The sequence below is a fragment of the Muntiacus reevesi genome, chromosome 18 (assembly GCF_963930625.1).
Source record: "Muntiacus reevesi chromosome 18, mMunRee1.1, whole genome shotgun sequence".
NCBI classification, from domain to species: Eukaryota; Metazoa; Chordata; class Mammalia; order Artiodactyla; family Cervidae; genus Muntiacus; species Muntiacus reevesi.
The window spans coordinates 23,585,831-23,613,397 of NC_089266.1; the positions used below are offsets into that span (position 1 = coordinate 23,585,831).

Genomic DNA, 27,567 nt, shown 5'->3' on the forward strand with positions numbered 1-27,567 from the left:
GAACTGCTCAGAACTGATGACAAGCTATTCATATAGTGAGCACTTAGACCTAATGATTTACTCTAGGGGCACAGGACAAACTTAGTGCTCAAACCTCTTGAAAAATATTTTTTTGTTAATTTCATATCCTGCAATCTTAGCCAATGAGATTGTAGAGCAAAAGTTTCACCTTATTAAGGGAGAAGTTAATTGTCTCTTTTTGTATTTTTTTCACTATAGCTTCACAAACAAGCAGATATGCAGGAAGAGAAAAACCGAATTGAAAGAGTCCTTGGGGCTACTCTTTCACCTGAATTGATTCAAAAAGTCCTCACGTTTGCACTTTCAGTAAGTTATAGTGAAAACTGCTTTTAGAGGGAATTACCCACTGATCTATAGCAAGTGTCCTTGATTCAGTATTCTCTTGATCTGTCTTAATCCTAGACTAAAGGCTTCCTCTTTCTTGAAAAACTGGAGTAAGCTTTTGTTACTAACCACTATATTTCCCTCTAGTGGTAAGAATCAGAATAGTTGGGAGATGAAATAAACCGGAAGGTTGACACATCCCTGTGCCTACTTTCTCTGTCTTTCTCTCTTTACCCTAGAGCAGGTATCTGTTAAGCAGCCGTCTGTTGTACCCGTCTCGGTGCTTCATTCTCAATTTGGCTGATCTGTAGGTTAAACATTCTCCTCTTTGCTAGAAGCTTCTGGTGCCAGTTATTCCTAAAACAAGGGGATTACTTGGGTACCTCAACAGCATTTGCCCTTTCTGGCATCAGACAATATTCTGGATACGGTAGACTTGTAGTTCTCTTTTTTTTAGGAAGAGGTACGTCCACAGGACACTGTGTCAGTAATTGGTGGAGTGGCTGGAGGCAGTAAGCATGGAAGGAAGGCTGCTTGGAAATTCATAAAGGACAACTGGGAAGAACTTTATAATCGATACCAGGGAGGATTCTTAATATCTAGACTAATAAAGGTACGTGAAAATGTTTGAGTAGCTTGCTTATCATGGATATTATTGAGAGACACCCATGATTCACTCAACCCATAGATTATTGTCTTTGCTTTTTAAAAGTTTCCCTAAGTAGTTACTAGATTTACTAAAGAGTTTCTCCATAACCCATCCTGTACCCTCTAGAATAAACTGAAGTTTGGAAAGAGTGGAATGATTTGTTTTTATGGTAGATGGAAGTTAGTTCCTCACCTCTTGGTTGCACTTACTGTTTATAAACCATTGTTTTTCAGCTCTCTGTTGAGGGGTTTGCAGTTGATAAGATGGCTGCAGAAGTTAAGGTAAGGAAGTACAGTCTGCGTCTCACTTTTCACCAAGAAATGGAACACGCATCAAACCATGATCGCAGATTGTTGGGGTGGTGGTGTACTCGAGTAGTGCCTCCGTGTTTTTCTTGGAGACAGATTAGGTTGTATCCTTAAGGCCTGAAGAATTTAGACTTGGAATCATCTTTGAGGGCATTAAAGTGGTTGAAAGAATGTGGAATTTAGAGTCAGTCAACCTGGATGTAAATCTGTGCTCTGCCCCTTGTTAGCTGCGTGACTTCAAGCAGGCTTTTTAACCTCTATGAGCTCATCTCCTCTTCCATAAAATGAGGTGGTAAGATTGTCTAGATTAAGTAATATAGGGGACCTGGAACATAGTAGATCTTTCATATTAGTTCTTTTTCCCTTCTAATACTCTTCATAGGTCTTTTATGTGCACGGAGAGACAAGATGACTATGTAGGGACTCTACTCCTAGCCCTTTTAAGTGTCACTTCCACCCTCATTCTTGAAAGCAAGAGGGCTTCAGGGGTGAATTTGGAAATTCCAAGAGCTATAATGTTTGGTTCACATTATGAGTTAATTTACTCAGTCACAGGTTAGTACCTAATGGAGAATCTAAATCAAGATTCAATATAATATGTATTGTATTATGTAAATAATTACTTTATTGTAAAAGTAATAAATATTCCTGAAGGAGAGATACGTATAATTAGTTCAAGGGGAGGCCAGTGGCCAGGCTAAGGCTAGTAAAGTAGAGGCCTGACCGAAGAGGGCCTTGTAGGCCATATGAAAATGCTCCTAAGAATGGGAAACCCTTGAAATGGCTTATAAACAAAGTGGTGACTTAATCTGGCTTATATGATAAGGATTTCAATCTGACTGCAGTGTAGAGAATGCAGTTTGGAAAGGGGAGATACTGGGAGGCCACCCCACCAAGCAAAAATGATACAATAGCTTGAAGGAGATGGAGTAATGAAAGAGTTTCAGTTCGGTTCTGTTGCTCAGTCGTGTCCGACTCTTTGCAACCCCTTGGACTGCAGCTCGCCAGGCCTCCCTGTCCATCACCAACTTCCAGAGCTTCCTCAAACTCATGTCCATCGAGTTGGTGATGCCATCCAACCATCTCATCCTCTCTTGTTCGCTTCTCCTCCCACCTTCAATCTTTGCCAGCATCAGAGTCTTTTCAAATGAGTCATTTCTTTGCATCAGGTGGTCAGAGTATTGGATTTTCAGCTTCCAATGAATATTCAGGACTGATTTCCTTTAGGATGGACTGGTTGGATCTCCTTGCAGTCCAAGGGACTCTGAAGAGTCTTCTCCGACACCACAGTTCAAAAGCATCAGTTCTTCGGCGCTCAGCTTTCTCTATGGTCCAACTCTCAATCCATACATGACTACTGGAAAAAACATAGCTTTGACCAAATGAACCTTTGTTGGCAAAGTGTCTCTGCTTTTTAATATGCTGTGTAGGTTGGTCATAACTTATCTTCCAAGGAGCAAGCATCTTTTAATTTCATGGCTGCAATGATTTTGGAGCCCCCCAAAATAAAGTCTGTCACTGTTTCCATTGTTTCCCAGTCTGTTTGCCATGAAGTGATGGGACTGGATGCCTTGATCTTAGTTTTCTGAATGTTGAGTTTTAAGCCAACTTTTTCACCCTCCTCTGACTTTCATCAAGAGGCTCTTCAGTTCTTTGCTTTCTGCCATAAGGGTGGTGTCATCTGCATATCTGAGGTTATTGATATTTCTCCCAGCAATCTTGATTCCAGGACTTGATTTTGTTAATCTTTAATACAGCCAGTATTTATTGAATGTTTTGTCTGTATTGTGAACATATCTGGGGGAGGAAGAAGGAAGTAGTCCAGGATAATTTCTAGGTTTCTCATGAGTAAGCAGTGGTATTATTTGTTGAGGTAGAATGAGAGGAACTCTTGTATCTTACTCAGGCCCTAAGAACCCAACTGTGATAGAACAGGGGCCATTGGCATCCATGTCAATAACGTTATGATTTCTAAGAGGTTTAGACTTAATCTGATGAATTAGTCATTCTCTCTTATATACCTGTAATGACTAGTTCAAAGGAAAGACCCCTCCGCCCCCTGTCCCCATCCTTTTGCTGGTTGGTATTTTCTATGAAACCAGGTGTATTTCATTAGAAAATGGTTTATTCAACCTTTAATCAATAAGCATTGCAATAATTACAATGAACTCTGAAGTAGTTTATTGTATGAAAATGTGTCTATAAAATTTTAAATTATTAGAATATGGCAGCAATTTAAGCTTCTTAGTTTTATTATCCCTTACAAATTAATCTTTATTGGAAGTAGCCAAAATGTGTTGAGTCTTTAACTACTCTGTGCCAAGTATTATATTTTCTCATAGATGATAAAACAGAGCAGTTAATTTACTCAGTCACACTTTAGTACATGATGGAGCCTAGATCGAGTCCCAAGGCTGATTTCAAAGTCTAGACTTCGGGTAGGTTTTTTTCACCCCTGTGAGCCACTCGGGTCTGTAAATTGGGTGATAAGATTGTCATTTAGATGAAGTAACACAGGGGGCCTGGTCCTTGATAATAGTCCTTTTTACTTTCTTTTGCTGATTGGACAATGAACCTTAAAGAATATAGGTTCTTTCTCTTTGATTAGGTTTTTAGCATATAATACATTAGGGGAAGAATTCCTATAGGTCTAAGGTGCAGCTTGTTTTCTTTTAGCCTGGCAGTGGTAAATTTTCATGAGTGAAGCTTATGAATCCATAGACAGTGGATATTTTTTCTTTTTCATGACCTGTGATACTAGCTTCTTACTATTGCCAGTAATGATCTTACATTCTGGATTGTCTTATGCCAGGCTTTCTTCGAGAGTCACCCAGCTCCTTCAGCGGAGCGTACCATCCAGCAGTGTTGTGAAAATATCCTGCTGAATGCTGCTTGGCTAAAGCGAGATGCTGAGAGCATCCACCAGTACCTCCTTCAGCGAAAGGCCTCACCACCCACAGCATGAACCTGGAACACCACCACTGCGGTTCTACTGCTTCGTGCAGGCTTAAGGTGGAGCGACTGAACAGCTGATTCACATGCCAAGAATTTGGAGTCTTCTTTCAAGCCAGTGGGGGTTGGACAATGAATGTAGTTAACTGGTTCCTGCTCACACTCCAGAATTAAATTCTATTGAAAAAGGAAAATCAGCAATTCAGCAAAAAAATAAAAATGTAAATATGATAGTAATAAAATAGAGCATAACGAAACTGTGAAACTTCCTGAAGCCTTGTCAGTGGTTAAAAGTATTTAACACTCTCCTGTTAATGACAGATGTTCTGTTTTTATAACGTACCAAAAGGAAACTAGAGGCTTCTGTAAAGAGGATTTTTGTGAAGTGGGTTCTACAAGCAGCCTACAAGCCAAGTGTCCATTGCTGGGAATGGTTAAACATTAAAGGCTGATAGCTGGTATAACATAGAGTCTGTGCATAATCTCAAGTGGGGTTTTTTGTTTTTTGTTTATTTGGCATGGGGACTGATCAGGAAGATATATTTTCCTGCATAACTCAATCTGAACCAAGGATTGTAGTTTTCCTCCTTGCCTTCCCTTCTGTGTGATCCCTTGGCAAGAAAAAAAAAGTTTGAAAAAAAAACAAAACCTATCCTGGTCTGGGTTTTTTCCTTCCCTTAGTTCCATCCCAGCCCACCACCCCGGTGTCCTTCTTAGAGATCAATAATAAGGAAACATCTTTTATAGCCACATTAAATAAGAGAAACTAATATACATTATTTTTTCTTTCTTTTTTAAGATGACTTTTAAGAATCCTGAAATGCATATAGGTGAGAGAATAGAAATGAACAGTTTTCAGCCAGGCCTTTCTGAAGGAGTTATTCTGCTGAAAACGGTCTGACAGGCCAACTGTTGGCCCTCTTTCTGACAGTATCAGCACTGGCTTCTCCTGGTTCAGTTTGGGCCTGTAAGAAGTCAGTGCTTGCTGATGCAGGGCCCATGTATTAGTGATAACTGGTTTAAAAAAAAAAACAGACTGTAAGCCTGTGTGTGCCACTCTGCTTCCACAGCATCCTACTAACAAGCCTCACCAACCTAATCCAGTGAGTTTTAACTCTAAATCTTATTCCTTTCCTCTTTCCCTACTTTTTTTCTTTTCTTTTTCTTTTAAAAAAAATATTTTTGTGTGTTATTAACAGGAATTCATATTTGGTGTGGCTTAACTGTATTTCAGAAGGTCATCAGATTGTGAGACTGCTTCCTTGAAACATTTTTGTGCTATTGTTTTAAAAAAATAATAATTAAAAAACAGTTGGCGTTAATAAAAATGTCAATGTGAAATTGATGTCCTGATGTCCTTTATTCTCCTTGGTAAGCAACTAAAACCTTTTCTGTCATTCAGTAGAATTATAAGAAGTTTTACTACCATAGGGGTTTTTTGAGTCTAAGAAAATCCAGTTGCTGAATTTCTAATGAATAGTACCTAGCCAGAAAAACCCTAAGATTCCTCCTAAATTACTTCTGGATTAACTCAGAAACCTCTTACAGCTCCTTAGAGTCAGCATTCAGGAGTTAACCTTAGCCTGCCAGTTCCTATGTACTGAGGCTTCTATCTAGGCATGTACTTACGGCACCAGCAAAGTAAAGACTCCAAACAGACTGAAAGAAATTGTATTAATGAAAGAACTCACAGTCAAATGCTGGAAAGAAGGTGTCTCAATTTTAGCACACATGCAAAGTTGTGTGTATATAACGGTTCAGTGGTTTGAATCATGTTGGGGAGGAGATGGTCCTGGCTGCATTCCTCTTCAGAACTGTTTCTCATCCTGTTTTGTGTCCCAGGTCTTGACCCCCGTGGACTGCATCAACAGGTTCCTTTGCCCTCTGACTTCAGGTTGTGTTGATCCAATTAGTAACACCCTCAGAAGATCAAAAGGCTGAGGAATGGATATTTAGAAGCCTGGGTATTTATTTCCCTGGCTTTTAAGTCACCAGGTCACATAGGTTGTCTGTGTTCCTCTACCAAAGACTGTGACTCCTAACAAGCAGCCTTCTTTAGCTCCAGCTCCTTCTCTCTGCCCCTTATTTCTAGGGATAGAAAGGGCCACTCATTTACTGGCTCCTGAACTCTGCCCATGTCTTTGTGAACAGTCCCTTTATTAAACCTTCCTCAAATTACCCAGTTTGAGTGTATTCTCTGTTTTCCACTAATATCTTGATTGATTTGGGCACCATAGTCTTGATGCTTTGGGTCTCTAAAGGTCTTAATCCAGCCTTTTCCATGTCAGATATTTTGTTTTATGTGGCTGCACCATGAGGCTTGTGGAATCTTAGTTCCCCAACCAGGGATTGAACCAATGCCCTCGGCAGTGAAAGCATGGAGTCCTAACCACTGGACTGTAAAGGAATTCCCTGTCAGATGTTTTAGTTTATTGTTTGTCTTCCAAATAGCTCCCTATCCTAGGTAATATACAGATCCTAGGTAATTTTACAGATGAGAAAGCAGGCTCAGAAAAATTAGGTAGTTAAACCACAAATAACTCTCAGTCTTATTGGTCAACTCAAGCTTGCCAGTCTGCACAAACCTGTGTTCTTCCAGCTGAAACTGTTAGGTTTCCACAATTAGAAAATCATGCAGTCACAATGGATACAAGCAATAGCTTTAAAGATACTTAATGATTCTCCTTTTCCCTAATTTTTGTGAAAGTTGCTCAGTCACGTCTGACTCTTTAGGACCCCATGGACTGTAGTCCATGGAATTCTCAAGGCCAGAATATTGGAGTGGGTAGCCTCTCCCTTCTCCAGGGGATCTTCCCAACCCAGGGACTGAACCCAGGTCTCCCGCATTGCAGACAGATTCTTTACCAGCTGAGCCACAAGGGAAGCCCAAGAATACAGGAGTGGGTAGCCTATCCCTTCTCCAGCAGGTCTTCCTGATCCAGGACTTGAACTGGGGTCTCCTGCATTGCAGGCAGATTTTTTACCAATGGAGATATCAGGGAAACCCCTTTTCTGTAATATCCCTTGGTTAAAATTTTTAGGAGAAATGAGAAGGGAAGAAAGACAAATGTGTTAGTTTCTTATAGAGAATGTTATTTTATATTCATGGGAAGCAGTAGAGGCTTTTGGGACAGTGGGCAGTGGTGGATGAATTCTTATCTGGCATTTTCTAAGAATGAGTTTCAGGAAGTAAGGAACCCTTTATAAAGAATGTATCTCTGTGGTGTGCAATTTGGGGAGTGTGAGGGGTTTTATAGCTTTAAATCAAGTCTTTTAACTCTTATCCAAATGAGTCCTGGACTTGGAGCCATATTTGTAGGGCTAGTGATTTTTTTCTCAGGAAGAAAATAAAAAGCTTTTGGTAATATAATGTTGAATCTATACTTCCAGTATCATATTTGACTGAATAATAAATCAGCTGATGAGAATTTAATCTACTGTTACTAGATACTAGTTTTAGGATCTCGGAGTTGTTTTTAATAGGACTCTGTCTTCTGTGGGCTTATGCCAGGTGGCTCAGTGGTAAAGAATCCACCTGCCAATGCAGGAGACTCGAGTTTGATTCAGGAAGTTCCCCTGGAGAAGGGATAGGCCACCCACTCCAGTATTCTTGCCGGGGAAATCCCATGGACATAGGAGCCTGGCGGGTTACAGTCCATGGAGTAGGGTAGCAAAGAGTGCATGACTTGGCATGCATCTTTCGTGGTAATGCAAAATACCCACCCCAAATTGACCTGCCTTCTTAGAACAATCCTAGTACAAGCGAAGTGGTCAAGGTGTTTGGTTTTAAATTCTAGAGTGAGACGGGGGACCCTAATATTAATGAAACGTGGGCCAAATAACTGCTTTCCCTAGGAAACCAAGTCAGAGGATTGGTTCTTCTAACGATTTGATGGTTAACTTTGTGATAAATGGTAGTGTCAGGAAGGAAAGTTGATTGGGTTGTTACTGCCACTTGTAGATAACTCTTGTTCAGTCGCTAAGTCATGTCTGACTCTTTTTGACCCCATTGACCACAGCACGCCAGGGTTCCCTGTCCTTTGCCATCCCCCGGACCTTTGCCATCCCCCGGAATTCACTCGAACTCATGTCATTGAGTCGGTGATGCCATCCAACCATCTCATTCTCTGTCACCCCTTTATCCTGCCCTCAGTCTTTCCCAGCATCAGGGTCTTTTCCAATGAGTTGGCTCTTCACACCAGGTGGCCAAAGAGAACTCTGCTTCTCTGATTTCGTTGCTGCTATCTGGCAACTGTAGCTTTCACTCCTGAGCTGCTGGTCCAATGCTGGGGTGGAATTAGCAACAGAGAAGGAACATAGCTTAGCATCTGTCATAACTCGTGCTTTCTCAGGAAGCTGCCACCAGCTGACAGCAGATATGCCATACACCAATTAAAATGAAAACCAAGGAGGGAAAAACAGTCTGGCCATAGTTTGGCTGATCATACCAATATGGTCCTCTGTGACATCCATCTTCTCTCACCTCCAAACAACCTTAACCTTTATCATAAATTTGACAAATTATACAAGTATACATTACACTGCAGTCTTAACCCACTCTGATTCATTAAGGTGTTGATTACCTTGTATTATGTATACTAACCTTATGGATATACTCTTCTTCATGCTTATTAGACTTTTAAAGAAATTAAGAAGAAAACAGTACACTGAATGGCTGATGATTTAATAGGAGAAATCTCAAGACAACACAGGATACAAGATAGTGGAGGAGAGGTGGAGAGAAACAGTTTATAAGAAAAAAATACAAAACATTTAAAATATTTGACATGACTGAGGATGGGTGAGATGATTACTGCTTTTCTAATAGGTCAGTGGCCTCTTCTATCAATGGAGAATTTAAAGTCGGGAGAATGTGAAGGGTGTAGAAGGATGAAGTTAATGCTGTGGCCTTTACAAGTGTAAAGAAGTGCCTCCTCTCATGTCATCCTTGAAACAGACTCCATCTCCACTGGATAGACAGCATGTCTCACAGAAGATCTCTTGGCTACTAAAGCTGGCCTTTCCCTGCCTCTGCTGACACTTTGCTCCCTATAGATGGAAAATTCTAGACCTGTGTGTCCAAATACAGTAGCACCAGCCATATGCAGCTATTTAAGTTTCCCATATGCAGCTATTTAAGTTTAAAGTAAGTTCCAGCGTTTGCTGCTGTTGTCTGACGGGTGTCGCCAGTGCTGTCGCAATGGTGAAGCTGAGCAAAGAGGCCAAGCAAAGGCTGCAGCAGCTTTTCAAGGGAGGACAATTTGCCATCCGCTGGGGTTTTATTCCTCTTGACCTGGGATTTAAGAGGGGTACAGATCCTGGAATGCCTGAACCAACTGTTTTAAGCTTCCTTTGGGGATAAAGGACTGTGGTCATCTGGTTTTGGAAGCAGTCAATGCAGAGGAACAATATGGAAGGTGTGCTCTCTGGCTGGGATAAGAGATGGGACATTGTTCAGACGGTCACCAATTGGATGGCACAGGACTCGTCAGGTGCATCTGTGGCACAGTGGAACCTCTACTGACATTTATGATAGACTATATTAAAATAAATATTTTTAACAATGTTAAAAAAAATAAAGTAAGTTCCACATTCAAGTGCTCAGCAGCCACCCATGGCTAGTGGCTGCCATATTGGGCAGTACAGATAGAGATCATATCCATAGCCGAAGGAAGTTCTATTTGAGCACCCTGTTCTACATCTAGTATGTGCAAGTGTATTTTTTGTGTATGGTAGAGAATAATTAGATAGTCTGTGCTCTTCTTTGGGCCTCCCAGGTGGCGCTAGTGGTAAAAAACCTGCCTATCATTGCAGGAGACATAAGAGACGCGGGTTTGACCCCTGGGTGGGGATGATCCCCTGGAGGAGGGCATGGCAACCCACTCCAGTGTTCTTGTCTGGAGAATCCAATGGACAGAGTAGCTTGATGGGCTACAATGGGATTACAAAGAATCGGACAGGACTGAAGTGACTTTGCATTCATGCATGCTTTTACCAACCTCATTGTAACAATTTGCTATTCATCTAACACTGTATCCCCTTAAAATTTTAATTCTGTTCACAAATGTAATACATATCCATTTTCCAAATTTTGAAAGGGAAAAAAACACCCTAGAGAATAATTATCCCTTCTTATAAATCCACCTCCTGAAGACAATCATGCTTGCCAGATAAGTTTGGGGCATATTCTTCCAGCTATGTTTCTATAAACTAGGCATCTAGTTATTTTTAGTATGAAGACAGGCTGTGCCCTCTTTGCCTGTTCCCCTTTGTAACCAGTGCCACAAAGTTTCAGTCTTTGCTTTAGGCATGGAAGTGTGCCAGGCTTACACCTGCAAGCTCTAAGTCATGCAGCTCACCACCAAGGATGGCTGGAGAACAAAGAAACAATTGGCAAATGCATACCTTGAGAACATCTTCCTTGTTTAGATTCTTTGGTTCATGAACGTTTTCCAGCCTGACTGCCTGACGCTGAGTGCAGCTTTGTGGCGTGTGCATATTTGAAGAATGTGGCTTTAAGCTCTTGGGTTCAGTTAGTTTAAGTGGTTCACGTAATGAATTCACTCAATGTTCTTTCCTCACTCGCAATGTGAACTGCACTATATTTGGAACTAACATTTGCAACCTTATACACCACTGCCTGGCTATCTAGCCACAAATTTTGATTACTGTGAACTGGACTGAGGAAGGTATATGGTGACGGATTTCACGAAGACAGTGCTAAGGAGAGAGAGAGCTGACTTGAAAACCTTCAGGGAGGTCAGCTTGCTGCAACTGTTGAAATGAGGCCATGAGTTCCTCCCACTGGCCCCCTGTTCACCTGCTTGATGCTTGCCTCGCCAGCTTGGGCCACTGTGTTACTACCACTCCTGTGCTTGTACCACTAATTTGCTAACTGTACCTCACTGCTTCCAACATGGAAAATGAACATGCCCCACAACTCTAAATGGTAGACCTACCTGTGTGCATCAAACCAAGGCAAGACCTGAGACACGAGGAGCCTGAGTAGCTTTCAACGTCCCTGTCATCTGTGATCCACCCTTGACTATCTCAAAAGGGTGCTGGGCAAAGGTGGTCACTGGTACAGAAGCATCACAGAGACAACCGAAGAGGTGAGAACAGCACCAGTCTTTTCTAGTCATTAACAAAGAATACAGTGGCACTGTGCTCTAACCTCACCACCTGCTATGTGATGCGGGAGGTGTGCCTTTTGGTCGCAAAGGACCTTGATTATTGAAATGTCAGAAGAAGCCCCACAGCATTGGACTAGAAGGCAAGGTTCTGATGCATTAGTTTCATGGCCATGGAATCCAGAGAGCAGATTTGTTACAAAAGCTTTCAGAGTAAAAGTATATTATAAGAGGCACAGAGCAGGAACAAGAACTACTGAATGAATAATTTGTACTTGTATTTTAGGCTGCACAGGTCTTCGTTGCTATGTGGGCTTTCTCTAGTTGCAGCAAGCAGGGTCTTCTCTAACTGTGCGGCATGGGCTTCTTGCTGCAGTGGCTTCTCATTGCGGAGCACAGGCTCTAGGCGAGTGGGCTTCAGTGGCTGCGGCAGGTGGACTCAGTAATTGGGGCTCGCATGCTCTAGAGTGGTGGCTGTGGCACACGGGGCTCAGTTGCCCCGCAGCATGTGGGATCTTGGATCAGGGATTGAACCCACATCTCTGGCACTGGCAGGTGGATTCTTCACCACTGAGCCACCAAGTCCTGAATGAGTAATCTGAAGTGTGATGCGTCTTTGGAATGGGAAGTGCTGGGTGGTACAAGGGATGTTACTGGCAAGTTCCACGTAGCCTCAATGTTTAGGAAAGACTCCCATGAAGAAATGTTGTTGAACTGAGACTCAAAAGATGCTAGCCAGGCAAAGAGGACAGGGAAGAGTGTTCTAGATGAAAGAGACAGCACATACAATGCCAGACCTATAGCTGCAGAGAACCTGACCTATTTAGAGAACCAAAAGAAATCCAGAATAGCTAGAACAAAGAAAGTTCCTGAGAAGGTAGTGAAAGAGGCTCTGGAGAGGTAGGGAAGGCCCAGGCTAGGGTGGGACTTAGGCCACCTTGAAGATTCTAAACTTTAGCTAAAGGACAATGGGAAGCCATCAGTTTCCTTATCATAAAGTGAGAAATAATAATCTCAGAGTTACCAGGAAACAAGATGAGAAAAATGCAAGTGAAAGGTCTTTGTAAGTTACAAAGCATGATAGGAATGTTACTAACATTGCAATATCATTAGTAGCAATAATAAGCAGGGCTGCTTTCTCAAGTAATAGAAGTAATAGTACAAATCTTCTAAGTGGGAACATGAGGCAGTTATTGCCACCCCACCTCCCCAGCCATGCCGTGCAACTGGCAGGATCTTAGCTCCTGGATCAGGGATGGAACCTGGGCCCCTCCACGGTGAAATCGCAGAGTCTTGACCACTGGATAGCCAGGGAAGTCCCTGAAATAGTCTACAAAGTATTAAACTCTGACTTATTCAAGGGAACTGATAGAAATGTCAGAAGTTTATTTTAGTTGAAACTTGCAGTGTGAGGTTCATGAAGCCCAGGCCGTTAGCTCAGCTCTTTGGAGCAGGATCACACCATTTATGGCCATCTGTGTTTCTCAACTCCACACTGACTCCCCAACACCACTTGCAGAAAAGATCAGTATTCTTCCTCCTTCTCAAACCCACCAGAGCAGAACGGCTGACACATTCTTTCCTCTTCATTTCTTCCAGCCAGAGCTGGGGCCCAGCATCTCCTTCGTAGGTCAGCTTTTGTGGAAGCTGTCACTGTTCCCAAAACATTACTCTTCTGAGCTCTTCGTGGCAAGATAATTATCCCAGTTAGCACCTGCATTACATTTTAGGAAAAATTTGACACCTTTCCAATTCTGTGATGTTTTACTTTTACAATGGTTCTGTGAAGTAGGCACAACTGAATATCACAGAAACGATGCAAAACCGGGAGCTCTCCTCTTCTATCTGACCAGCACAGATATGCCACCAGGAGAACTTAATGGTTCATTGTAGGCCACTTCCTCTCTGCCTGCAGCACATTAAGTTCTATCCAATGACAGAAGGGCAGAGTTTCTGCAAGTGTAGCATTTGATCTGGTCAATCAAACCAGACCTTCTTCCCCAGAGGTCAATGCTCCACACTACCACACACCAGAGCTTGCAAACTTGCATTTTGTCTTTGACATTCAGAATGTCTTTAAAACTTTTTGAAAATTTGAACACCAGTTTTTAAAAGTCAAATTGCACGTCAAAGTTCAGATTTCTAGCTTTTCCCTTTTTAAAAAAACTTTATTGGAATATAGTTGATTTACAGTGTTGTGTTAATTGTATCCAGGTTTTCTTGAAAAATCAGATCTGACATCAGTCTCTGAAGATGAGCAGAGTCTTCTGACCAACACACTCTACCTCTGTCCCTACTCTGACTAGGTCTTTTATGAAGGTCCCATGACAGTTCCAGAATATGAGTTTGTATACCTACCCCCATACACACCAGGCATCATGAACATGGAATCCCTCCTTTGTGACTCTTTCATATGCATAGGGATTATTCTGTTTGGATGCAACTTTTGAGTGTTTTGGAGATCTTTGTGTAGATGAGGAAAAAAACGCCTTGGCCACTACAGTGGCTACTCCAGTCTACCGCTGGTGGGTCTTAATTATTTGCAGCTACTTCCCAAGGGTAAAGATAAAAAACTTTATCCCACCAGACTTCTGTTAGGCCACTCCTTTCTGTTGTCTCCTCTGTTCCTTCATTCTGGCCCTTTTCTCATTCATTCAAAATTCAGAACCTTTTAAAAATATATATATATGTACTTAAGAAGGTGCCGAGACAATGGCCTCGAATCATTTTTTAAAATTTTATTTGTTCATTCATTCATGCATTTAATTTTGACTGTGCTAGGTCTTCACTGATGCATGTGGGCTTTCTCTAGTTGCAGGGTGCAGGCACTGCAGCGGCTTCTCTTGTTGCAGAGCATGGACTCTAGAGCTTGGGCTCAGTAGTAGTGGCCCACAGGCTTAATTACTCCAAGGCATGTGGGGTCTTCCTGGACCAGGGATTGAACCCATGTCCCCTGCACTGGCAGGTGGATTAACCATTGGACCACCAGGAAAGTCCTCAAATCCTTTTTGTAATGAGATGGAGAATTTTAAAAATATCTTACTGGAATCCCACTTCCAGTATATATCCAAAAGAACTGAAAGCAAGCTCTCAAAGAGATATATATACACTCATGCTCATAGCAGCATTACTTACAAAAGCTAAGAGATGGAAGCACCCAGGTGTCCACTGATGGATGAATGGATAAATAAAATGGGCTACATACAACAGAATATTGATTGGCCTCATGGGAGGAAATAGATGAACCTTGAGGACATATGCTAAGTGAGAAGAGCCAATCACAGAGACATACGCTGTATGACTCCCTTACAGAAGGTATCTTGAGTGCTCAAATTCATAGAGACACAAAGTGGAACGGTGGTTGCCAGGGGCAGGGATGGGTGAGGGGAAAGTAGAGAGTTGTTCAATGGATATAGAATTTCAGTTTTGCAAGATGAGTAAGTTCTAAAGAGCCATAACCCACAACCATGTAACTATACTTAACACTACTGAACCATACACTTAAAAATGGTTGATGGTAAATTTTTTAAACCATATTTTTTTAAAGTGTTTTTTTTAATGCATCATTAGAGATCTGAATTCTGCTAGGGGTTCCAACACTGACTTCTGTGACCTTCGGGAAGGCGCTCTCTGGAACTCAGGTCCTCTTCCAAAAAATGAGAAGGGAGAAGAGAGAAATAAAAACACCAACCTTGGTGTGGGGCAGACAGATGTGACAGTGCAGGGTGAACTGAATGCTCTGCAAATATTAGATGTGCTCATCAACTCAAACCGTGGGCTCTGTGGTGACTTAATCATAGGTTAAAAAAAAAAATTTCAAGGTCTGTGTTAAGTGCCAGAACCTTACAGAGAAAAGAACAAGAGCCTGCCCTCAAACTGCTCAGTCTAGTGGAAAAAATTAAAACAGGACTAGAAAAAAATTTACCATGTGTCACAGGTCAGTCTAACATATGACAGATTCAAGGATACACAACTTAATTTCCTATTAATAGGATGAAGGTTGAACATACACTATGACCTGTTGTTTGGGTAAATCAACCGTCTCAAATTAGAGCACAAGTTTAAATCTAGATAATCTTTTCCAAGTGTTTAGTATAAAAAAAAATGTGTGTGCATGTATACTTTCATCCATAGCCTTTTGCTTAGATGCATTTTTTAACTGATATTTTAATTCTTTAATTAGTTTATTAATGTACTGATTTATTAATTGCATTTAATCAATTTGATTCCCATTTAAACAAAAGAAGCCCTAGACAGGTGGAACAAAGAGTACTCCTACTGGCTAGGCCACAGTCTACAAGAAAGCCTGAAGTGTGCGGGTTGATGGGAGACCAGCCTCCATACTCTGTTGACACAATTACGTCTCCATAAATATTATCCACAGCCAAGCCAGTCTACTGTGATTAAGCTTTGGTTTTCAGTTTTTAAAAATATTTTTTTCCTAGAGTTAATCATTAATAAAAAAAAAAAAAAATTGGGGGGTGTGCACTTAAGATTTCCAGGTCCCTATAATTAATTTTTCTCTACCATCACCAAAAGTGTAGATATTTCCTATGTTAATTTTGTCTGATTTCTTGGAGACATCCCTTCTGGGGCCTTCTGTCCTCCTGCCCCAGTCCTGGCTGATTACTCTGGAAGGCCTGCAGCCAGGTTATGTCACCCTGGGATTTCCTTTCATCATGAGAATTCTCTTCACTTCTCACCTCTGTTGAATATCCTGTTTCCAGGATCACGTCTTCTTGTTTCTTCATTTGTTGTCTCATTTTGGCGTACCACATCCTCCAGTCATTTCCTGAGAAGGGGTACGTAGGTAGGAAGCAAAATTTTTTAAGATTTCACGTCTGAAAATACGCTTACATTACGGAATTAACAATTTGACTAATTCATAAAGTTATAGGTCATAAATAATTCGAAAGCATTCCTCTGCTGTCTTCCAGAATGCCTGACCGGAAGCATGGTACCATTCTGACAACTGTTCTTTGAATGTTAATTGCTTTTTCCCTCAGAAGGTTTTAGTAACCTTTCTCTATTTACTCAACAAGCTGAAATATCTGATTTCTTTCCCATCCACTGTTGACATCACTTTGCTCACAAAGGTCCATATAGTCAAAGCTATGATTTTTCAAGTAGTCATGTACAGATGTGAGAGGTGGACAATAAAAAAGGCTGAGTGCCAAAGAATTAATGCCTTTGAACTGCAGTGCTGGAGAAGACTCTTGAAGAGTCCTTTGGACTCGAAGGAGAGCAAACCAGTCAATCCTAAAGGAAATCAACCTTGAATATTCACTGGAAGGACTGATGCTAAAGCTGAAGCTCCAATGCTTTGGCCACCTGATACAAAGAGCTGACTCACTGGAAAAGACCCTGGTGCTGGGAAAGATTGAGGGCAGGAGAAGAAGGGGGCAACAGAGGATGAGATAGTTGGATGGCATCACTGGCTCAATGGACAAGAGTTTGAGCAAACTCTGGGAGATGGCGATGGACAAGGAAGGCTGGCAGGCTGCAGTCCATGGGATCGCAGAGTCGGACATGGCTGGATGACTGAACTGATGGATGTGGGGCACTCAGTGGGCTTCTCATTCTGGAGATACAGTTCACTCGGTTCCGATTTGACTTTTTAAACACTTTTCTTTTTAGGCTGTGTCAGGTCTTAGTTGTGGCTAATGGGCCCCAGGAAACATGGGCTCTGTAGTTGCAGCACTCAGGGCTTGTTGCCACATGGCATGTGGAATCTAAGTTCCCCAATCAGGGATGGAACCCACACCCTCTGCATTGGAAGGTGGATTCTTAACCACTGGACTTCCAGGAAAGTCCCCTGATTTGATTTCTTGAATTATCCCTTTGATGACTGCTTTCCCTCCACTTTTCACACATCTGTTCTATTTCTCTCTAACTCCAAAGATGAATGTTAACCGTTCTGGGCTATTTCCAGTTTAAAAAAAAATCTTTCCATGCCCATTTTCCAGCTTTTTTTTTCTTTTGACCACACTGCAAAGCTTGTAGGATCTTAGTTCCCCAACAAGGGATCAAACTCGGGCCCTCAGTAATGAAAGTGAAGTGTCCTAACTACTGGACTGCCAGGGAATTCCCCAGCTTTTTTTTTTTTTTTTGGCCTTTATTTAATATAAGTCCTTTACAATATTGTGTTTCTGCCATACATCGACATGAATCAGCCATAGGTATACGTATGTCCCTTCCCTCTTGAACTTCCCTCCCAGCCCATCCCACTCCTCTAGGTTATCACAGAGCACTGGTTTGAGCTCCCTGAGTCGTAGAGCAAACGCCCACTAGCTCCCTATTTTACATATCATGATGCATATGTTCCCATGCTACTCTCTCAGTTCGTCCCACCCTCTTCTTCCCCACCTTGTCTAAAACTCTGTTCTCTATGTCTCCATTGCTGCCCTGCAAAAAGGCTTACCAGTACTATCTTTCTAGATTCCATATATAATATGTTAATATATGATGTTTGTTTTTCTCTTATTTCACTTTGCATAACAGGCTCTACGTTTGTCCACCTCATCAGAACCAACTCAAACACATTCCTTTTTTAGCTAATATTTCCTTGTGTATATGTACCCCAACTTCTTTACCCATTCATCTGTCAAAGGACATCTAGATTGCTTTTACATCTTCAGTTCAGTTCAGTCGCTCAGTCATACATGGAACAACAGACTGGTTCCAAATTGGGAAAGAAGTGTGTCAAGGCTGTATATTGTCACCCTGCTTGTTTAACTTATTTATTTCAAGTCCTAGCTATTGTAAATCGTACTGCAATGAACACTGGGTACAGATGTCTTTTTCACTTGTGGTTTTCTCAGGGTATGCCCAGTAGTGGGATTGCTGGATCATATGGTACTTTTATTGCTAGTTTTTTTTTTACAGAATCTCCATACTATTCTCCGCAGTGACTGTATAAATTTGCATTCCCACCCATAGTGAGAGAGGTTTCCTTTTCTCCACAGTCTCCAGCATTTATTGTTTGTAGACTTTTTTTTTTTGGTTGTCAAATAATCCTTTATTTTTCTTTTCCCTTTGCCATTCTTAACTAGCTGGGCACTCCACCGCAACACTGTTGATATCGTCTATGATGTCATAAGGTGGTGGCCAGCAACGTTGCAGCCCACAGACTGGGCAGTCCCCAGGATCTCTTTAATGGCTCCAGAAAGTTCTCTAGCTAGAGACCAATGCCACATATGCTTGGAAATGTTGACGATCTCATCAAAAGTGATGTTTCCACTGTGCTTACTGCTATTCTGCTTCTTTCTGTCTCTTGGTGGTTCCTTGAGGGCTTTGATGATCAGGGCACAAACAGAAGGTACCGCCTCAGTCTGGGTCTGTCTGTTCTGAATGGTCAGTTTCACTGTAATCCTCAGACCCTTCCAATCCCCAGTTGCCTTGGTGATGTCATCACTGACCTTTTTTGGAGATAGACCCAGGGGACCGATCTTGGGGGCCAGGGCAGACGTGGCACCGACTTCCCCACCAGTGCACCTCAGGCATACGGCTTTGATCTCACTGGGGTTGAACTTAAACAGTATGGTGGAGGCGGCTCATGTCGGATGAACCCAGGTTCGGGAGGACCAAAGAAAGTTGCACCTTTGCCTCCCCTGAGCCGAAAGCTGAAAGATAGTTTGTAGGTTTTTTGATGATGGCTATTACCACCAAAGTGACATGATACCTAATTATAGTTTTGATTTGCATTTCTCTAATAATGATGACAAGCATCTTTTCATGTGTTTATTAGCCATCTGTATGTCTTCTTTGAAGAAATGTCTGTTTAGGTCTTCTATTCACTTTTTGATTGGGTTGTTTGTTTTCTGGTATTGACACCAGCCTAAAGACAGAAAGTGAAGAGGAATTAGAGAGCCTTCTAATGAAGGTGAAACAGGAGAGTGAAAAAGCTGGCTTAAAACTCAACATTCAAAAAACCAAGATCATGGCATCCAATTCCATCACTTCATGGCAAATAGATGGGGAAACAGTGACAGACTTTATTTTCTTGGGTTCCAAAATCACTGTGAATGGTAACTGCATCGTGAAACTAAAAGACGCTTTCTCCTTGGAAGAAAAGCAATGACAAACCTAGACAGTATATTAAGAGGCAGAGACATTACTTTGCCTACAAAGGCCTGTATAGTCAAAGCTATGATTTTTCCTGTAGTCATGTACGGATGTGAGAGCTGGACAATAAAAAAGGTTAAGCACTGAAGATTGAAGACAGAAGGAGAAGGGGACAACAGAGGATGAGATGGTTGGATGGCATCACCAACTCAATGGACATGAGTTTGAGCAAACTCCAGGAGATGGTGAAGGACAGGGAAGCCTGGCGTGCTGCAGTTCATGGGATCACAAAGAGTCGGACATGACTGAGTGACTGAACAACAACAGGAGACTAACACAGTATCTGCAGGCATTTCTTCATGAGATGATCAGTTTTCCCAAAGGATCCTTCAATATACTGATTGAAGAGTATACTAATCTGGTTAGGAGAACCTTAGGGCCAAGTGTGACAAAGGGGCCAGGTTTCACTATATGCTATGTAGTTGTGTTTCAGCTATGCTTAGCATCCCTGAGTTCATATAATACACCTTTCAAGGTGTATTAATCATGGTTTTACATTTTTTTTTGTATTTACTGATGCTTTGACCTCTTGGGGTTTTTCCAGCCTAGGACAGACTACCCCTCTGAGTGCTAACCAATTCTTAAGAGATAATAAATCATTCTCCTGCCAGTGAACCTTTTATAAAACCACCAACCAATCCAAAACCCTTACTCCAAACCACCTAATTTATCAAGCTCACAATTAAAGTCACTATTCCTTAGTCCTAATCACCCCAGGGCCAGATACCAGACAACTAGACAGTTCCTACGTCCTAAGGTCCACTGAAATCGTTAAACTAGCCAATAATCCTAAGCCTGTTACCCTGTCTCACCTGTTGTTTCTTGTGGAAACCACAACAAAGTTTCTGGCCAAGTCTATATCCATACAATGGAACACAACAAAAAGGAATGAACTGTTGCTGTGTGCCACAATGCTGATGAATCTCAAAAATAAGGGGGAAAAAAACACAAAAAAAGGTGAGCAAAAGAAGGTAGGTACAGGAGTATGTGCTGCATGATTTCATTTAAAGAAATCTATAAAAATGCAAAAGAAAGATGCCAGAAAGCAGACTGTGGTTGAAGATAGAGAGTTAACTGCAAAAAGGCACAATTTAGAACCAGGTAAACTGTTTCTAAAAAAATTTTTTAAAGTCCTGATTTGTGGCACTCTACCAATTTCTGTGGTGTAAATATTCCCACCATGGCCACTTTTGAGCTACTAATGTGATATCACTAAATGTAGACCTAAGAAGAGATGTACATGAAGTTGGTTCTCCTGAGCTGGTACTAGGGTACTAGTCAGCTTCATCACACCACCACAGAGAGGAACAAAGGTGATGAAAATGTCCTGTATCTTGTGCTGGTTGTAACATTTGCGAAAACTTGTCAAACCGTACCCTTAAAATGGTACTTTATTGCTTGCAAGATATACTTTAAAAATTGATTATAATTCTTTAAATGAAGTATCATCAAAGATCACAATGCCCAATAAGAAAGGACTGGTCATGTTATTATCTATCTTCCTGATAGAATATGATGCAGCCATTCAATTCTATCAGATTTTAGCAACATGGCAAAATGCTTTGCTATGTTTTGTGAAAAAGGCAAAATAGGGAATTTTATTTTTAACTTGTGTTCGCCTATGCAAATTCTGCAGGTAGAATGTTTGGCTTTTTTTTTTTTTTTAAGTTAGTTTCTTTTGTATTTAAAAGCAGTAGATAGCAAAATGGTTTGAGCCCAGAATCTGCAGCTGCATTGCCTGGGTAGGCAAATCCCAGATGTTACTTTGCAGGTGGGTGACCTTAAGCAACTAACCTAACTAGTTTTGAGTCTTAAGTTTCTTGACTGCAAAAAGGGCATAATAACAGTTTCTACCTCACAGGGTTGTTCTGAAGATTAAATGAGTTAATATATGTAAAGATCTTAGAATAGTACAAAGAACAAAGGCTTTATAAAGATTAGCTATTACTCTCATGAGGCAACGATACTGTTTGGACAATAAACTTACTATACGGAATACAGGCATTTATTAGACATCAAGGAGCAGTGGTTCACAACTGCGAGGGTAGGAGAGCAATTTTTGCTACCAGGGGACAATTAGCAAGGTCTGCAGACATTTCAAGATTTTATTTATTTATGGCTGTGCTGAGTCTTCGTTGCTGCATCTTCTCCAGTTGCGGCAAGTGGGGGCTACTCTCTGGTTGCGGTGCTTGGGCCTCTCATTACTGTGGTTTTCTCTTGTCGTGGAGCTTGGGTTCAGTAGTTGCGGCTCATGGGCTCTACAGTGCTGGCTCAGTAACTGCGGCTGATGCACCCAGCTGTCCATCCCGGGGCATGTGGGATCCTCCAGGACCAGGATCAAACCCATGTCCCCTGAACTGACAGCCGGATTCTTTACCACTGAGTCACCAGGGAAGCCCTGGAGAGATTTCTGATGGTCAGGGTTGGGGGGCGGGGGGCGATACTGGTAAGCTAGCTAAAAGATCCAGCAGTGCACAAGACAGCACCCCCACAACAAAGAATTATTTGGTCCAAAATATTAATAGCTCCAAGGTTGATAAACCTTTAGTTATAGTCTAATAGGGGACACAAGATATCATATTCCATCCCTGACACGGGGATCCTGAAAACCCTTGTAAATCTGAAGTGCTTACATTGGGAGCATTTTTTATGCTGGATGGGCTCCTGGAAGGCGACTGGTCACTAGAAAGACCAAAACATAATTAGAAGCTCGGAATTTTCAGCCCTGCCTCTTACCTTCAACTTCTCTAAATAGGGGAGAGGGGATGGAAATGGAGTTAACAGTTATCGTGTCTATGTGAAAGTTGCTCAGTTGGGTACGACTCTTTTCGATTCCATGGACTATACAGTCCATGGAACTCTCCAGGCCAGGATACTGGAGTGGGTAGCCTATCCCTTCTCCAGTGGATCTTCCTGACCCAGGAATCAAATCAGGGTCTCCTGGATTGCAGGCAGATTCTTTACCAACTGAGCCATCAGGGAAGCGCAATCTACATGAGGAAGCCCCTCTAACAATCCTAATAGTAAGGGGTTTGGGAGCTTCCAGATGAGTGAATACCTGGAGTGAACACCTGGTGCACCCTAACAGCAGCTCCTGTGTTCAGACCCTCCCAGACCTCCCCCTATGTATGTATCTCTTCATTTATATCCCTTAAAAAAAAAAAAAAAACTTAAAAATTTTTATTACTTATTTCACTGCACTGGGTCTTAGTTTCGGCATGCAGTTCCTTTAGCTGCGGCATGTGGATCTAGTTCCCTGACACAGGGTAGAACCTGGGCCCTGCATTGGAAGCATGGAGTCTTAGCCACTGGACCACCAGGGAAGTTCCTTAAAAAAGTTTTATTTATTTTTGTCTGTGCTGAGTCTTTGTTGTTGCATAGGCCTTTCTCTGGTTTGCAGAGCGGGGGCTGGTCTAGGTGTGGTTCGAGGGCTTCTCATTTCGGTGACTTCTCTTGTTGCAGACCACAGACTTTAGGGCTCCTGGGCTTCAGTAGTTGCGGTTCCCACACTCACAGGCTCAGCATTGCGGCACACGGGCTTAGGTGGGATGTAGGATCTCCTGCGGCATGTGGGAGCTTCCAGGATCAGGGATTGAACCTGTGAGCCACCAGGGAAGCCCCATCTGTATCCTTTATCATATCCTTTAAAGCACTGGTAAATTTAAGTGTTGCCCTGAGTTCCGAGTCACTCGAGCAAATTGAGAGATCCCAAGGAGGGGTCATGGAAGTCTCATATTTGTAGCCAAGTCAGAAGTTGTGGGTAACCTGGGGGCCTACTACTTATGATTGACATTTGAAATGGGAGGTGATCTCATGAGTTGCTGTGTTGTACTCAGTCGTGTCTGACTCTTTTGTGACCCCATGGACTGTAGTCCGCCAGGCTCCTCTGTCCACAGAATTTCCCACTCTGCCCATGAATACTGGAGAGGGTTGCCATTCCTACTCCAGGGAATTTTCCTGACCAGGCAATTGAACCCGTATCTCCTCCGTCTCCTGCACTGGCAGGCGGATTTTCTCTATCACTGTGCCCACCTAGGAAGTACCGCACCCTTAACCTGAGGGAGCTGACTCTATCTCCAGGTAAACAGCATCAGAACTGAGTTAAATTGACCCTCACTGTCAGAGAATTGCTGGGGGTGGGGGGGCAGGCGGGGAGACTCCCACACACCTGGTGTCAGAAACCTGTAAGAATAAAGGAGAAGGCAATGGCACCCCACTCCAGTACTCCTGCCTGGAAAATCCCATGAACCGAGGAGCCTGGTGGGCTGCAGTCCATGGGGCTGCGAAGAGTCGGACACGACTGAGCAACTTCACTTTCACTTTTCTGCATTGGAGAAGGAAATGGCAACCCACTCCAGTGTTCTTGCCTGGAGAATCCCAGGGATGGGGTCGCACAGAGTCGGACACGACTGAAGTGACTTAGCAGTAGCAGTAGCAGAGCTTGGGGAAGGGGGAAAGAGAATAACTACTAATGAGTATGGATTTATTGGGGGGGGGGGTGATACAAATGTTCTAGAACTGGATAGAGGTGATGGTTATACAGTCTTGTGAATACACTAAAAAGCAGTGAATTCTATGCTTTAAAAGAGTGAGTTTTATGTGAACTATACTGCAATAAAAATGTTTAAAAGTAAAAATTAAATTAAAAAAATACTTCCAACTGAATATGCCATATATTCTGGGCCTTAAAAGAAGTCTCAATAAATTTAAAAGATTGAAACAAACAAAAAAGAATAAGAAGACACACAAGAGAAAGACAGCTCGCCTTTTCTCAAAACAATGAAGCATAATCAAAATTGAGTATGTACTCAACTAAATAAAAAAAGAACAGAACATTAGAAGAGTGCTGGCCCAGAATACAGGATCCCTGAACACCTGGCCAGGAGGAGCGGCCTCAGTGAGCCTCAGGGTTTGTGATCCACTGGGCATACTCAAGTGATTTTCAATTTTTACCTTATTTTATTGGTTTTTAAAAAGCTTAAGTCAACATTAAGAGCCTTTACTTACATCTCCATCTGCACTCCCAGCAGAAAACCCAACTGCAGTCAGTTCATATACTACTTTTTAACATTGTCTGACAATGAAATCAAGCAATTAAAAATTCTTAAAAGTACTTTTTTGGGGGGAGGAGCAGAGTTTACAAAAATGTTACATAGTAATACTTTGATTTTCATTTAAAATTGAACTATGTTGAGAAATACACCAATATTTTGCTGGTATTATAATTTGGGATTACAGGTGATTTCTGCTTAACTCTTCATGCCTTTTCAAATTTCTCCAGTGAGAAGCATGTAATATTTTGATAACTAGTAAAAGAACAAAAGAGCCTTCCCTAGTGGCTCAGCGGTAAAGAATTGCCTGCTAATGCAGGAGACCCCTGGCCTGGGAAGACCCCACAGGCTGCCAGGCAACTAAGCCTGTGCGCCACTATTGAGCCTGTGCTCTAGGACCTGGGAACCGCAACTATTGAAACCCATGCACCCAGAGCCCATACTCTGCAACGAGAGAAGCTACCACAATGAGAAGTCTGTGCGCAGCAATGAAGAGTAGCCTCTGCTCACTGCAACTAGAGAAAGTCCCAGCACAGCCATACAGAAATACAGTTTTAAAAAAAAAAGGAAGGAAATAATGGAGGACTGAAAATGAAAGGAGAAAGCAGCTGAGGGTGTGTGGTCTGTCTCCAGGTCAATACAGGAGAGGGCAGGGGCAAGGCTACAGCCTGATCTACTCCCCTCCCACCTCATGATCCTAACTCACGATCCAGGCCCTAACGGCCCTAAGTCACGATCCAGGAAGCTTTTATCTCTATATTCTTGCCTTTTCTCTTCTTCCTTCTACGTCCCCAGGATTGAATCCCTTTCTGTTGGGGGTGGAGGGGACATAATTTTTTTAAAAATCACCTCTTTGCAGAAAATTGTTAATAGTGGCTTGGTTGTGCCAGGCGCTAAAGGGCCCTTGCCCTTGAGCATACAAATCTTTCTGTAGACTTTCCCCCTACTCATTTTCCTTGATTTTTAAAAAGCTAATTTTTGATCACAAAAGTAATACCTGTTCACTGAAGAAAAACTGGAAATCACAGAAATAAAAAGTGAACATAAAAATCATCTGTAATCTACCACCCAGGGGTAGCTATTATTAACATATGGTTTATACATTCTCAGTCTTTTTCCTATTCAGATACACAAGTTTAATACAGGTTTAATACACTTCTCTTACTGGAACAAAACAGGACATTTATATAAAATCGGCTAAACTTTTTTATTGAGGTATACCATGCCCACGTTCAGTGCAAAAAATGTGTAACTCTTAAGTGTACCTCTTGATGAATTTTTCACATAAATACCTACAATATTTTTACTTGCTTTCTGTACTTGGCAATCTATTATGAACATTGCCCACATTATTAGATGACCTTTAATGGCATAATTTTTAATGCCTAACTAACAATTACAATAGTCCACCACAGTAATGTATTGTAACTTATTTAACCAATCTGTCACTGTTAGGAATTTAGGTTGTTTTCAGTTTTTAACCCCTGCATTAGTTTCCTATCACTGTTCTAACAAATTACAAACTTAGTGGCTTATAGCAACACAAATTGATTCTCTTCCAGTTCTGAAAGAAGGTTAAATGAGTCAGCAGATTTGTGTTCCTGGGGCTTTGTTGGTGCTCCAGTCATTAAAATTTCACCTGCCAGTGCAGGGGATGGGGGAGCTAAGATCTCACAACCCTAGCAGTCAAAAAGTCAAAAGGTAAAACAAAAGCAATACCGTAACACATTCAATAAAGACTTTTTAAAAAACGAACTGTTTTCTTTTGGGAAGCTCTAGGGAGAATCTGTTCCTTGCCTCCTCCAGCTTTCAGAGGCTGCTGACATTCCCTGGCTCATGGCCCCACATCACTCAGGCTTTTACCTCTGTCATCACATCTCCTTTTCTGACGCTCATCCTCCTAGTTTCTTCTTCTAAGGATTCTGTGATTACAGTGGGTCCCACAGCACTTAACCACAGCTGCAATGTACCTCCTACCAGGTAAAGTAACATTTCCTTGGGCTCCAGGGATTAGCATCTGGACATCCTTTAGAGAAGACTTTCAGACACAGCTATGGACACTCCCCTCCCCATTTCTTTTTCTACTTCTGCTGTTCCTTCTCTTCTCCCTCTCATATTTAGCACCCACTAGTTTTTAACACCATTTCCAGTCCTGAAATCTCTTTATTGCTTTTGTTTCCTATGTCCTTCAAGACATAATTTATTCTTGGGAGCTCAATGATTGTTTCTGATCTATTGATTTATAACTTATTTCCCAAGCACCAGCCTTTCTCTCAGATTCCAATAAAGAATGTAGTCTCTGGGAATTCCCTGGCGGCCCAGAGGTTAGGACTTTGTGCTTCCAATGCCACAGGCCCAGGTGTGTGTGTATGTGTATGCACATTCGCGAGAGAGAGACAGAGACACAGAGAGAGAGAATGTAGAGACAGAGAGAGAGAGACAGAGAGAGAATGTAGTTTCCCTTGGTTATCCCCTTATGACCTTAAAGACTAAATGTTTCTGAAACTGGATACACGACCCCTCCCCCGTCCTCTACCCCACCTTCCTGCACCAACTTGGCTCCTATATAGGATCTTGTTTTTAAAGTGACTACTCTCAAAAACACTTAAGGCTGAAGACTGAGGATTCACCTTGTATTCTCTCTCCTCTTTATTTAATCAATCACTAAATCCCATCAATTATTTTGTGACTTAGCATTCCTCTAATATTCACCTAATATCTTGGCCGTTGCTAAAGTGTGTAATTACACTTTCTCCCCATCAAAACCATACTGCTTTTATGGGGGTGGATTATCCTCTCCTCCATTAAGTCCTCTGTGACTGCTTCTTCCTGGGATACCATCTCCCCACTTCTAGAGGAAGTGTCCACTATGTGCTCAGATTTTTCAACCATTTTAAAATTTAATCCTTACTTATTTCTTTAAAAATATTTATTTGGTTGCACTGGGCATGCAGGATCTTTACTTTCCGCATGTGAACTTCTTAGTTGTGGCATGTGGAATCTATTAA

At 41.8% G+C, this 27,567-nt stretch overlaps 2 protein-coding genes and 1 pseudogene across 3 annotated transcripts in view; 2 read left to right on the forward strand and 1 right to left on the reverse strand.

Annotated features, from left to right (window-relative positions):
* NPEPPS (aminopeptidase puromycin sensitive) overlaps nt 1-5,417 on the forward strand; it is a 109,673-nt gene extending 104,256 nt beyond the window's left edge. For both annotated transcript variants that reach the window (XM_065911135.1, XM_065911137.1), the window contains 4 exons: nt 220-327; nt 803-958; nt 1,228-1,275; nt 4,115-5,417. In XM_065911135.1, coding sequence (XP_065767207.1) covers nt 220-327; nt 803-958; nt 1,228-1,275; nt 4,115-4,267 — 465 coding nt within the window. In that variant the 3' untranslated portion in view covers nt 4,268-5,417. The remainder of the gene's footprint in view (nt 1-219; nt 328-802; nt 959-1,227; nt 1,276-4,114) is intronic.
* A 3,999-nt stretch (nt 5,418-9,416) lies between these two features.
* Nucleotides 9,417-9,616, forward strand: LOC136150328 (mitochondrial import receptor subunit TOM7 homolog). The gene has a single exon (XM_065911191.1). The coding sequence runs from the start codon at nt 9,455-9,457 to the stop codon at nt 9,614-9,616; it is 162 nt and encodes a 53-aa protein (XP_065767263.1). The 5' UTR covers nt 9,417-9,454.
* A 7,959-nt stretch (nt 9,617-17,575) lies between these two features.
* On the reverse strand, nt 17,576-21,855 carry LOC136150137 (large ribosomal subunit protein uL11-like; annotated as a pseudogene).
* Nucleotides 21,856-27,567: the final 5,712 nt, after the last annotated feature.